The following is a 14,824-nucleotide window of genomic DNA, read 5'->3' as shown; positions in this document are numbered from 1 at the left end:
CTATTATTCATTTTCTTGGATTTTTAGAATAAAGGTAATAGATTTACATTAAGTAGCCCAAATCACGGACATTTAAAGGCAGTTTGCGATGTGCTTGTGATTTGTCTTTACTTGTTTTCATAAAGTTTGATTTTTTTTAATACTCCAAGTGAATTTTCTATATTTTACAAAAGTGTGATATTTTTCTGTTTATTGCTAGGTAATAAACAGAGCTACATAAGTTTTTTTTAAAGAGAATACGATGGAAAGAAATGAAGTCATTCAACGAATTCTGTTCAAGCTGCAGAAGGAACAAGAAGCAGCACTCCATACTGCTGACTGATACAAGGATCGAAAAGCAACATTATTATTTGGTTACATGTTTATCTGAATTATGTCATCGTCCTGTTAACAACAGAAAGAATGCACACAGATTCTTACAGACATACAAATAAAACTATGAAAGACATTTCCAATTTGACAATAATTTGAGACAACTTAAGAGTTAAACAGTAATAGCAAAGTCCATATACATTTTTAAAAACCAGGAAAATAAATCCTTAACTTTCAGACAAATGTGCATTATTTAAAACTATCCAAGAGCCCATAACTTCCCTTTTATGCTGCCACATATCCGTTAACTCCATTACGAACAACTCACTCTGCTAACTGGAGGTAACAAATAAAACCACACATTGAGCGGTCTTTCCTGTCAATGATGTCACAGACGCTGCACTGGGGAAGATGTCCTTCAGTCACCAGATGAAGGGCATCCATTAGAACAGAAGCCAGCTCCTCAAACGCTGTGGGCAAGGCAAGAAAACGGCATACTTATACTTAATGTGGAATTTAAAGATCAGTTATAAACTACATCCTTACATGAAGCAAATGCTTACCAAAACTGTACACCTTAATGAAATCATTTCAATGCGGCACACGCCTCTTTTGCTCAAGGCATTTGCTGAGCACTGTGGAGAAGGAAAGACAAGACCCAAACTTGAATGTGAACTCAACAGTCCCATCCTTTCTACCAGTCAAGCACACAATGATGACACAATGGGATGGGACGAACTGTCAAGAGGTGCAAGGGGTGTTGAAGACTGGGCTTTTGCAGCATACTCACTCAGGTGCCCTCCAGGTGTGCCTTCTCTCCCGCCCTGTTCCTGAGTTTACATTACAATGCACAGCCCAGAGGCTCACCCAAGGTTTCCTTACTGATACTAAGGGTGGACAGAACTGGCCCGTGAGCAGGGTGGGGCTGAGACATGGATCTTTGGGCCCACTCCTGAGGTTTTGAGTTAAGGGTTGGGGAGCACCCAGTGGTTCTGAGGCAGGAGTCCTCATGGACACACTGCCCTATTGGACAGAAAGGGCTCTGCAGGGAGAGAGCTGCACATTGAGGGGCTAGGGAAGCAAGCTCTTTTCAGTGCACGGATTTTCTCTGGGTAAGAACTGGAAGAGCAGGGAGCTGAGACACAGGGAAGTTGGAAAACGTCAGAGAAAGCTAGGGGGTGAAGATGGGCACTGTGGCAGGCTTGTGAGGCAGCCGTGCTGAGCCTGCATGCTCATCCATTTTCAGGGGCGAGCAGGTCATGCCGCTGGACTGAAAAGGGGTCTTTCCATAACTGCTGCCCCCTGCCTCTTAACTCGGACTCCATTAAAAACGGTGTCTACCAGGGCACCTGGTTCCCAGGGCCTTCCTGCTTCCACTCCTCGTGGCCCTGGGGATCCACTCTGTGGGACGTGCTTTGCCACCACCTCTTGCCTACGTTCCCACAGCCCCTACCTGATGCTTCCTGCTGGGTTTCCCAAGCCTCTATTTAGATGGCAGAGGAGCCAGAACAACCCAAGGTGCTTAAAACAGAGTAGAGCTGCTCAGTTGCTAGGTTCGCAGTTGTGGCCGGAGTGTCCCTCCACAGCTGCAGACTCTGGCACCGTGGGGACAGAGGAGGCATCCCTGTCAGGTGGCATCAGCCTCACTGCCCAGGGGTGCACCTGTCTCTCAGAGCCTCTGTCACTAATGACTAGTCCTTGCCTGGGGCGCACTTCCGCTTTGAAGACAGAGGCCTTTTGAGTTTAATACCCCGTCCACTACCCTACGGTCAATCGAATTGGTTTTTCCCCCAGTACCTAAAACCACTTTCACTCTGCCTTTTCCCACCTCAGAGCCTCCACCCAGGAGGATTCTTCTGCGTAGAAGCTCTTCTCAACTGTGAACTCCTGCTCAAACTTCATCCCTCAGGGCAGCCCTCTCTGACTCCTTGGACTTGAGTCTTCTTCATAAGACGTATCAGCACTATAACTACTGACTCAATGTTTATCTTCCCTGCTTGATTACAACCCTGTGGAAGCAGGTGTCTTGTGCATCTTGTTTACCTCTGGGGACCTAACGGGAGCTCAAAACCTATGTGTCAATGCATTAGCATTTAGAATCCAAATCCTGTTGCAGGCAGCCAACCTGCCCAGCCTCACCTTCTGCCATCCACCCTCAGAAACCCTCCCTGCCAGGGAAGATTTTGATTCATGTGGTTCCTCTGCTGAGAGAGCTTCTCCGGTCAAACCCTGACCACCATTTAGGGCCCAGCACATAGAAAGTCTCCTCTAGTAAGTCTTCTAATAATTCCCTTCCAGCATTTCCACGGTAATAGTGAGGCTGCTCACTGAGCCAGCGAGTCCAGTGAGCACTCAGTGAGTGCCAGTTATGTCATGCACACCTAGGACCCTCCTGGAGTAAAGGTCCCTTAAAGACCCTGTAGACCCCTACAGTGTCTATCGCAGAATGCTCGGCATTCAGCAATGTAATTTAATACCTGTTGATTAACTATTTTATACTAAATACAAATGGAACAATTAAGTCATATGGAAGAATGACCAGAAGAATGAAGAAAAGAAAAAGTATACTTAGAAATATAAAAAATTAAGTCCTGTCTCAAAATTAAATAAGTAAAGTGATTTCATAATCAGATAAGAGGTACTGGGCATTCCAGACACAAAGATAAATTAACAGCAACTATATAATTTATTAAATTGACTATATAAGTGAGTTCACCCTTGTCCTGTCAGGTGCACCAGGCAGAAGCTCCTGCTGTTTTATGAGGACACCGGAGTAAAGACTTACTCACCCAGACTCCCAAGTAATCAACTGGGTCTGGATTCAAATTCCAATGTTGGGACTGTAAATGCCAGACCCTTTTCACTATTTTAGAGGTGTTTATCACTGACAGAAATGTAACTTTGTTTTTATAACTAAAAAAATGATTGAGAATGTCGGGCCACACCCTTAAATATGATTTTGAAAGATGGAGAAAATAAAGGAGGCTGGGATAACTATGAAACAGACAGGAATCTGTAGATTAGACAAACTCTCCTGGGGCTGTTTTTCTGAGGTGACAAGTATGTTAACAGGAGACACCACCATGGAGAACAGACTGAAAGCAAGAATATATTCTGTTTGGAAAACAGGAGACAATGAGCAATATAGCCTTGGGGCTTGAAGACAGGACAAAAGCTCTCATATCAAGAAATAATCAAGAATCCTTTCACACCCCAAAATGAGCTTGTCTGCAGATAACCAAGCAAAATGGCATTTTAATCTTCTTGCAATATAGAAAATAAAAGTAAAATCATATTTCAGAAATCTTTTCAGTGAATGGATTTAGTCCCATTGCTTTTGTTAACAATCCACCCATGCTTCTGATTACTTACTTACATAATTTTTTGGATGAAATAAAACACACCAAACTAGAGCAGTTTATAGATAAAGATTTCCTAACTCTAAAACATACAACCTCAATGTTTGGGTCATGTCTTTATAGTTAATCTTTCTATCTCACACATGAAGGCACTCAGCATGTCTCTACTCATTAAAAGCCAATCTGTTTTTTACATTTTTCTCGCTCACATTTTAATACCACTCTACCTTTAAACTCTACCCTGAACACTTAAAATGTGAACACAAGTCAGAGATCATCTCATGAATACCTGCTCCAAGACTCTCAAAGTAAGAATACATAAGGGTGAACAACCGCAACGAAACTCTCAGGTAAGAATCTGATTTCTGTGTTGCTTCTGAACCTTAGTCTGCATTACATTTTTTACAGCTTTTAATTTTTTTATTAAAGTATCATTAATATACAACCTTATGATGGTTTCAAATATACAACACAGCTGTTCAACATTCACCCTGCACTACACTTTTTAATGAGGTATAATTTACATGCCATGAAGTTGGTCTTTTGTAAGAGTGCAGTTCAATGATGTTAGTAAGTTTCTGGGGTGTGCAACAAACAACACAGTCCAAGTTTAGTGTATTTCCATTTCCCTCAAATAGTACTCTCATGCCCATCTGCAGTTATCTTCACACCCATGCCCCGGCCTACACACCCACTACTCTGCTTTTTGTGCCCAGCAGCTTGACTTTCCTAGACATTTCATACAGAGACGGATCACACGCTGGGCAGACTTTAGTATCTGGTTGCTCATCTAGTGTAATGTTCTTGAGGCTTACGCATGTTGCAACGCACATCAATAGTTAATTCCATTTAGTTGTTGACCTGTATCCCGCTGTATGGACAGGCCCTGTTTTGTTTTTCCATTCACCAGGTGATGGATATTTGAGTCGTTTCACTTTTTTTCGCTATTTTAAATAACTCTATGAACATTCATGTACAAGTCTTTGTGTGGACATTCCATGTTTTCCTTTCTCTTGGATAGATGCCTAGGTGCAGGAGTGATATGGCATGTAGGAAATTTATGTTTAACTTTTTAAGAAATTGCCAAACCATTCTCCAAACTGGCTGTACCATTTCACATTTCTGCCACCAATGCACAAGGTTCCACTGTACCCACTCATCAACAAAACTTGGTATTGTCTGACTTTTCATTATAGTCATTTTAGCAGGTGTGAAATATTATCTTGTTTTGGCTGCATTTGTCTAATGATAAATAAAATGTCTAATCACTAAATCCTTTGCTTACTGTAAAATCAGGTCGTTCATCTTCCTGTTGATTCATAGGAGCTCTTTGTGTTTCTGGATTCAAGTAATGTAACACATAGATGATTTTGAAATATTTTCTCCCAGTTTGCGGCTTTTCTTAACGGTGTCTTATGAATAACAAAGGTGTTTCACTTTTGATGAAGTCTTGCATGATTTTCTTTTAGGGACAGTGCTTCTGGAGTCACATGTAAGAAGACCTTTTTGTCCAAAATCACAAAGACTTTCTCCTTTGATTTCTTCTAGTAGTTTACATAGTTTCATTTCTCACATTTTTGTTTAATAACTGTTGTGAGGTAATTTTTACACAGTGTAACTTCAGTTGTTTTTTTCTTTGGCAAATAGGTAACAATTTTTCTGGCACCATTTATTGAAAAGACTATCTTTTCCCCAATGAACCGTCATGGCACCTTGGCTGAAAATCAACTGACTATACAAAAGAAGTATTTATTGCTAGACTCTCAATCTGAACTGTTGTCCATATGCCTATCCCTGCACCAATACGATGCCTAGATTACTGAAGTTTTGAAGTCAAGTAGTGTTAAGTCCTCCAACACTGTTGTTCTTTTTCAAAATTATTTCAGCTATTCTAGGTATTTTGAATTCTAGGATCAGTGTATCAGTTTCTACAAAACATCAAACTTGGGAAGTTTTTAACTATTCCTGGAGTATTTTTACTGTTCCGCTCTCTCCTCTCCTCTGGGATTCCCATGCACATACACTAGTATGTCTCACAGTATCCCAAGGGCTTTTGAGGATCTGTTCATTTTTTTTTAAACCTGCTCTTCAGATTGAATAATTTCAATTGATTTATCTTCAAGTTCACTAAAATTCTTCTGCCATTCTGAATCTGCAGCTTAAGTCCTCTAGTGAATTTTCATTTCTGATATTGTACTCCTCAATTCCACGATTTCCATCTGGCTCTTTTTGATAATTTTTATATCTTTTATTGAGACTCTCTGTTGACTCATTGTTGTGGTTCACTGTGTCATATTTTCTTTTATTCTGTAAATACTATTTCCTTTAGTTCTTTGAACTTACTTAATATATTAACTGCTCCAAAGTCTTTCTCTGTCTACTAAATTCAACATCTGGGGGCACTCAAAGTCAGTTTACATGAACTATTTTTTTACTGAGTATCAATCATACTTTAATATTTATTTGCATATCTTGTCATCTTTTGTCAAAAACTGGACATCCCATACAATACACTGCAGCAACTCAAACTCTGATGTATTTTTCCCCTTAAGGCTGTTTTGCTGGTTTTGTTCAGTAACACACCTGGCTGGGAAATGTTTCCTCTGTGGTGTATAGCCACTGATGTCTCTGCTCACTTTCTTGTATTTTTTAATATCCTTTTTCTGCTTCTTTTAAAGACTCACTTTAGCGATTGCCCCTGTGTCTCCATGGAGACTAGTCGCCACACAAGTGGACATGGGTGGCGTTCCAACATCTGAAATCACTAAGGCTTCTGTCACTGCTGATGGATCTGTGCATAGGCAGGGAAGAGCATTCAAAGTTCTGGCCATTTCAGGTCCTGCCCTGGGTTTTACTTTCTGCAAGGCCCTCTGCATCTCCTGTGCTTGTACAGTCTCAGGATCACCCAGGAGCATGTAAACAGCTCAGCTCGGTGGCACCACTGGGCATGTGATCTCAGACAAGAATGAGCTTGCCTGCAGGAGAGCCAGACACCGGCCCTTCTCCACTTGTCTGCCTTTATAAGTTACTTCCATAGTGTCAGGCATGGGTGTCACCCCTACTCCATCCCCGCAGAGCCAGCCGGCAGTTCTTACCCCTGCCCCTCCCTGGCAAACATTCCACACAATACAGCTTGGGGAGTGCGGGAAGCAGCCCCTGGCCAAACACCACAGCTTCTCATTGTTCCTACCCAAAGTCTGGCAGTTTTTCAAAGCATAAATGTACTTTGGATTAATGTGTGCCTCTGGCCGATTTCCAGAACACCAAGTGGCTGCTATTGTCAGTTCTGTCAGTTTCACAGTGGCTTTCTGTCAGGAAGAGAATTTGCTGATCTCACTTGATCACAGCCAGAAGCACCACCCTTCTCTATCTACTTTTAGCCCTACTTTCACAATCTTTTACAAGGATTTTCTTTATTTTTTTATTTTGAAGCATTTCAAAGACCCCAAATTATAGAGAATATAATGAACACGTATGTCCTCAACACTCAGCTCAAGAAATGAAACATTGCAGATATGTGTGAGGCTCCACATTCACTTCTCCCTGATCGTGTTACTTTTTTTCCTTTGCCAATGGGAACCATTGTCCTAAACTTGGTATTTATTAATCCAATGTATATGTTTGCTATTTCATATCTATATACATGCTTATAAAGTACTATTGTGTTTTCAAACTTTATACAAATGCTATTTGTATATATTCTACACCTTTTTCCTCATTATTATATTTTGGGGTTTATTCATTGTAAACACACGTAGCTTTAATTCATTGACAGTGTCACATTAACCCACTCTCCTGTGAAGGATATATGGTAAAACATGATGGATGCATGATAGAATAATTGGCTGCTATAGTATTGCAGTGAATACCCCTGTGCATGTTCCCCACGCACATGTGCAAGAGCAAAGGGTCTAGCAAACCACACAGAGGGGCTGTGCTGCTTGTGCAAGTATGAAATCTCCCCATTGGCTCCAACACTGATGGAGGTGGAAAGAGGAGTTCCCATGAGAAGTGTGAACAGTAGTGCCCTCCTCCATGGCAGGGATTCGTGGCCTTCCACAGAAACTGGATTTAGAGTCACAAGAGGTCTCCCACACAGGTGGCGACTTGGTCCACACCACAGAGTAAGTCAGAGGAAAATCTGGGACTAAAACTGAGGTTTCCTGTCTTTACTTGATTCTCAAAGCAAGACCTGCAGGCTGATTGCATTCAAACTGTCCATCTGCTAAAAGTACAGAATCTTTTAAAAGTTCAGGCTGCTCCCCCAACCTTGGAATGAGAAACTGCATTTTAACAGATGCCCATTAATAAGCAGTATGCACATTAAAGCCTGGAAAGCCCTCTAGAGGATGTGTCTAGGACTGATGCTCTGGATCACAGTACATGATGAGTTCCTCATGGTACCAGATAGGTCCAAATCTGTCTCCCGAGAGCCTGTATCAACTTACTTTCTCTCTGCACTCTAATTTTCTGTGTATCTACCTACAGCATAAAGCCACTTCCTACTGCTTTCATGCGCGTTTCTACTCCATCTGCTTACAGAGGTTCTATTTCCCAGGACTATATCATCCCACTCTATCCCTAATTTCCTTCCTTGTATTGTCAACACTCTCAGCTGTGATAAGAGAGTCACACAGTCAAATAAAGTTGGGAAACTGTAGATTAGTAAAGTTTTTTATTGCAGGACTTCTTAGGGACCTCAACACGTTTATTACGGGCTATAAAAGTGGGATGCATTAAAGCATTTCTCAGAACTTAATCTTACCATTTAGCTTTTTTCCATCAATCATCTCTAAACATTTCTGAATGAATCAATGTTCCATGGAACACAGATGGGAAATCTGTCTTAATGTATAGACTTCCCACCTTTTAAAAACAAAAGTTGTTTAAAAAAGGTATCAATTCCCTCTCTTACCCCCCAGATCTTCTCCTATATAGAAGACTCTATTCTAAGCTACTTCTCTGTAGTTTTGAGTATGTAAAAAAACATCACTGGGAAAGAAAAAATACATTTTGCTCAGTTGAATTTCTCCTAGTTTTCTTCATGTTTTCAGTAAGAAGAAATCAGTATGGAGTAAGTGGTCGGGGCCAAAATCTCAAAAGGTTTTTCTTCCTTTTGAACAAACAGCTGAAAGCAAGCGGGCACTTGCTCTGAGACCTAAGCCGACAATCTGTCTTGAAGCCAGTGTTTCCACATGGGTGTCCAGCTAAGTTAGACTGCCTCCTATATGCAGGATGTCTACTAGACTGCCCCTTACACATGGATGTCCAGCTAAATTAATAGACTGCCCCTTTACTGACTTTTGGTTCCTCCAAAGAAGTTAAAAAGTTACAGGACTCCAGTGATCTCTGCATAGTGAAAATCACACATTCCTTCTATTTTATTCTTTGGTTTCAGTTTTTCTACAATGAGCATGTGTTACTTTTGCAGTTAGAAAAAAAAAAAACTTTTAGTTCTAAAAGGCTTAATTTGAAAGGAAGAAAACAAGCCATAGAGCAATAAACTTTAAATCCATCTCATTCTTCTATCAGGATACACACAAAAGTAAGGATAGCTTTCAATTAGGGTAAACAGGTCTTTGCAAGATGACTGTCTAAAAACTGATTATATAAAAATTAATGATACAATTAAAAGTTACTTCTCTAGTGATTAGTAAGTCATTAAACTTTAAAATCTTTATGAATACAGAGCCAAACCTTAACTAGGCTCCAGCTTTAAGAAAAAAGACGGGTGAACTTAGAGAATGTCAACAAACCTGAGCTGAGCCCCTCGTCAGGCCCTTGCCAGTGGGTCTCCTGGTCTGTACGGTGGGAAAGTACCAACACCATACACAGTTGTGGAAAAGCCTGGCCAAGAAAACATACATTAAAAAACTCCTCTACATCATATGTCATCAGGGAACAAACTGATACAATCCATTAGAATGGTTGAACTCCAGACAACAGCAAATGCCAGAGAGAATACAGAGCAATGGGAATTATCCTTCACTACTGGTGGGAATGAAAAACGGTGCCGACACCCCGGAGGATGGTTTGGCCTGTTCTTAAAAAATTATACATGCTCTTATATAACTCAGCAACTGTGCTCCTGTGTGCTTACCCAAAGGAGCTGAAAACTTAGGTCCACACAAAACCTGCACATTATGTTTACAAAGCAGCCCTTGCACATACCACCCAGACCTGGCAGCAACCAGGATGTCCCTCAGTAGGTGAAGGATAATAAACCGTGGCACTTCCAGACAAAGGAATTTACTCAGTACTCAAAAGAACTGAGCTATCAAGCCATGAAAAGACATGGAGAAACCTAAATGCACATTAGTATATAAAAGAAGCCTGTCTGAAAAGGCTACACAGCATGATTCCAACTTTATGACACTCTGGAAAAGGAAAACCTATGGAGACAAACAGTAAAAAGACAGTGGTTACCAAGGGTTGGGGGAGGGAGAGATGCCCAGGCGGAGCACAGAGGACCTTCAGGGCAGTGAGAACACTGTATAACACCACAATGATGGGCACACGTCATTATACACTGTCCAACAGTGGGCACTAATGTGAACTATGGGCTCTGGTGATAATGTTATGTCACAGTAGGTGCATCAACTGTAACAAATGCAGCACTCTGGTGGGGGTGCTGATCAAGGGGGAGGCTCTGCATGTGTGGGGGTAGAGTATGGTATATGGGAAATCTTTGTATCTTCTGCTCAATTTTTCTGGGAACCTAAAACTGAGCTAAAAAATAGTCTATTAAAAACACAGCCCCCAAAAATCTCACAGTACAGTGCCCAGCACATATACGGTAAGTGCTCAATAAATTCCAACTATTGTTATTAAAACAGTTAAATTACAGAAATCCTAAATCCTTTCACAAAAAATGAAGAAATAAAGAAATACTGTTACTTACTACTGCAATCATACTAATTAAGTAAGGTTCAACATTTATCCTGATAAGATATAAAAAGCATCCTTGACAAACAGGTAATCCTTGAGGATCCATGACAACCTGGATGAATGAGTCTAAATCGAATACATTATTTTTCAAAGTTATGAAGTAAAATGTAGATGTGCAAAATGACAAAATTCAAAATGACAAACCTTGCTTAGTAAGAGCAAGTTTTATGGACTTTTATGTTCATTTAGAAAAAAATTTAACTAAGGGAAAAAGACAGGTACCTCAATAAACAAATGGTTAATACTAAAATAAAATCATAGAATTATGTCGAAAAGAATATGCTTTCAGTGGATAGAATGCCTACCTATGAAAGCATTAACTTGTAAGGAAAAACAAAAGTCTACATCCCCCCTTTTTTCTTTACCTGGATGAGTCATGGTGACTGGCTCCTCTTTGGATTTATTGTTGTAGATGACTACAGCAACTGCATTGTGGAAAGCAGCCCGTGATATTTTCTCTTTAAATGTGCAATTTCCCCTCTGCAGCAAGGCAATCCACTGTTTGATATTAGGAGGGATGAAGAACCGTGTTTGAGGATCACAGCCCAGATGATCAGCAACTAAACAGAAAACAACATACACACATCAATTTTTTCTCAAGTAAAGATAAATCAAACCAACTGAGTCTACCAAGCGCTCCACTGTTCCCTGAATGCTCCCTGGCTCTAAGGCACTTTGATAAGCAGCTCAATGCCAGCAGAACTATATATTTCCACCAAGGACAACACAGTGAATCTGAATCCGTATCCACAGGGGGAGAGATGCGCCCTTAACGTTACCTGTAATGCAGATTAAAATGATGAAAAATTCTGTTTAACTTTATATAGCTTGGCAAAAATAAAAAAGACTGATAACATCCAGTAAAGAGAGAAGGAATAGACAGCAAACAGAAAACCCTCAGAAACCAGGTGACTGATCCACCACGGTGCTCCTCATCTGCACTTATCATTTCTCCCCCAGCTGCCGCACCACCACCACCACCACGCTGAGAAAAGAGGAGACTGATTTGGCTTGGGGTAAATGAGGAAGCCAAAAATAACCTTTGGTTCAGTTACCAAGTGGTCTTGTTGAAATTCAACCATGTTTGAACAAATTTCTTAGTGTCTAAAGAAATTGGAAAAGTTAAGTGTTGACCTGTATTTGAAAATTTAATGTTAAAATAATATGAAACTAGAACAAATAGATTATTCCTCTAATTTGTATTTATTGGAAGAAATTACAACTCTGCGTCAGGATATATATATCAACTCACAGCTACCTGTCTAAAAAGACACATGAAGACACCAAGATACACTTTTGGGACTACTGATTATGTGGCCACTGTTGTGGATTTGGGGGGACAGTTTGTTTCAAATACCCACAAGAACATCTGACTTGTCAGGCCACCCTCCTCAATTTTTTTGACTCTGCTTATGTGGTCATCACAGCTCTGTCACCCTTTGTAAACCTTAAGCTGCGGCCCCTGCTGCTCTCCTCGCTCCCCATCCTCACATTTGTAACAGGTGAAGGGAAGGCCAGCCCAGGCGGGGGAAGGACATCACACAAGGCCAGGTCTGAAGGCTGGCTGCCTACAGGCAGTACTGGAGGCCTGCAGGCCCTGAGCCTCCTGGCGGTCACGGCCAATACTGAGCGGGCCTGTGGGAGCGGGAGGGACAAGACACAGGGGGTAATGCTAGAAGCAAATAAATAATAAAAACATTAGATAAGTATTAATCAGTAATAAAAGTCTATAAAAAGACAAGACCAGTGGAGAAATGTTTGCTTTCCACATCCCTGGAAGCTTACTGCTTAGCAAAGAAGTGAAATGCTCATGCTAGTTAAAGAAACTATAAAATGCAGAGATGCTACGAACTTCAGAGAAATGTTCCATCTATCACTCCCACTTAAATACAGCTGACCTTCGAACAACCTGGGGGTTGGGGCGTCAACTCCCAGGGGCAGCTGTAAAATCTGAGAATAACTTTTGACTCCCCTTAAACGCTTAACTGCTGATAGAGCAGTTGACCGGGAGCCTGACCAATAACAATTAGCACATATTTTGCATGTTGTATGTATCATATATTGTAGCCTTACAATAAACTAGAGAAAAAATTTCAAATTGTCGCAAACCTCCAAAAAATTTTCCAATACATGTTTATTTTAAAAAAATCCACATATAAGTAGACCTGCACAGTTCAAACCTGTGTTGTTCAAGGGTCAACTGTGATATCTTTCTCCAAATTCTCTTACCACAGTGAGCGGCTACAGGGAGGGCACACTTGCGCCAAAGTTTTCTGAACACACAGTATGTGGGAGACAATGGTTTCTCAATTTGATGCAATTGATATTGTCAACAGTTATTATCCTTTCCTTAAACAATTTCTGTACTCAGAAACTAGAGTTCTTTCTCAATTAAATAGAGGGAAAAAAGCTTACATTACAATTTTAGTATCAACTATTGAAAGACACAGTCAAGGCTTTGTGAAACTCTGAAATTCCGAAACAGACCATTGACTCACAGGGATGTCTGTTCCACAGATAATTATGCCGCTTAAAATATAAGCAGTCAGGCGATGTGTTACGATAACCTCACACTGCCTTGGGAAAACTTCCAATACTGGATCCAAACAGGGAGCAATCAACAAACTGGTTTTAAGTGTTTCATTTGTTATATTTCAAAACACACTGCTGCACAAACCCTGCAAGAAAATAAAGAATTGAGAAGAGCTAAAGAGATTTGTACACTTGTCTTTTGTGAAACACTCATTTTTCTGTGACTTATCCTGTTCCCCCTCAGATTTCATATGCATTCACTGGGCAGTAAAGACGAAACAAAGTCAGGGAATCAGCAAGACCTGGGCTCCAAATTTAATGGCACAAGTTCAGTTCTCTAATCTTCCATTTCTACTGGTTCATAAAGATTGAGATAAAATTCTTACCTCACAGGAGTTATGGATGTGAAAAAGGCTATAATTTTTCACATATTTGAGTGCTTAAAAATTTAGCACTTCAATTTGAGTGCTTAAAAAATTAATTCCCTTTCCTTTAGCATTATGGGAGCCCTGCTAGCTTGTCCTAGTGAACAGAGGTGGTGCCAGGGCAGGTGCAATCCACCCGCAGTTTGGCTCCTGGCAGCTCCTGCTCCTACAGCTCCTCTCTCCACGGCTCTGATGGGGCACAGTCCACTAAGCACGGCAGTTCAGGTATAGTCACAGAGGCTGAGACTGGAAAGAGGCAGGAAGCACAACAACAGAGCCCAGCCCATCACACACACTGGAGGAGACCTTCAAGGTGCTCTTAAAGGGTTCCCCACCCACGAAGAACAGACTCCATGAACTGCATGATCAAGACAGAGTCCAACAACAGACTATGAGCAAAAGAACATCCCTGTTCCCCAAATTCACGTGCAGAGGGTCTGAAACATCTGTACCAGTAAGAATGTAATATTCAGTAATAAACAGTAAGATATTCAAAGTCCTGTTCAAGGCAGTAGTTTTCATTACTTAGAAAAAGAAGAGGGGTTTTCATAATCACTTAAACCATAGTGTGCTTCTTTTGTCTATTACTTCCTGTAATCAAAAGTAACTTGAAGAACGACAATGTGAACAGCTGTAAGACAAATTCCCAAGAGGACTGATAACTTACTGATCAAGTGCCACTACTTTAAAATTTAATAGTTGTTCATACTTGAAGTAATTTATTAAGTAAAGATAGAGTATGACATAAAATATCTATGTAATTATGAACTACTAAAATCTGTTAATAGCAATTTTGCTTACATTCAAAATCATTTTACTTCAGTTTTGTTTTTTTGCTTGCCAAATTCAGAAGAGGACATCACCTCTAACTTCTCTGCATTTATATGATATTACAGTGTCAGGAGAAACTTATTAGCAGTAATCATGGAATAATAATAATATGTGAAATCATAGCTGATATAAAGTACTGCAAACAGTATCTTACAACTTTGTCAATCATATCTTAACAGAGCTGAAAAAATACTGCAGAGAAACTTACTTCAATTTTTTTTTGTATGACCTTTCCTACTGAGTCCAGAAATAGTAATAAGAATTGTATTTACCCCTTGACAAGAACCAAACAATTCTTCACAGAAACAATCAGGGAATCCTCACTTGAATGAATATGAACTTAAATGCTCAGCAACATAGTAAGTACCAAAGAGAAACACAATGGAACCAAACACCTAGGTGTGGACAGCTTAAAAG

The 14,824-nt window shown here is 40.4% G+C and overlaps 1 protein-coding gene across 4 annotated transcripts in view; it reads right to left on the bottom strand.

Annotated features, from left to right (window-relative positions):
* Nucleotides 1–14,824, bottom strand: part of RNF130 (ring finger protein 130) — a 128,057-nt gene that overhangs the window by 87,001 nt on the left and 26,232 nt on the right. For all 4 annotated transcript variants that reach the window (XM_036892614.2, XM_036892613.2, XM_036892615.2 and 1 more), the window contains exon 2: nucleotides 10,985–11,179. In XM_036892614.2, the coding sequence (XP_036748509.2) occupies nucleotides 10,985–11,179 (195 nt within the window). The remainder of the gene's footprint in view (nucleotides 1–10,984; nucleotides 11,180–14,824) is intronic.

Source organism: Manis pentadactyla, chromosome 13 (assembly GCF_030020395.1).
Source record: "Manis pentadactyla isolate mManPen7 chromosome 13, mManPen7.hap1, whole genome shotgun sequence".
NCBI classification, from domain to species: domain Eukaryota; kingdom Metazoa; phylum Chordata; class Mammalia; order Pholidota; family Manidae; genus Manis; species Manis pentadactyla.
The sequence above is the reverse complement of the archived record's forward strand: the minus strand, read 5'-3'. Positions and strand labels throughout refer to the sequence as shown.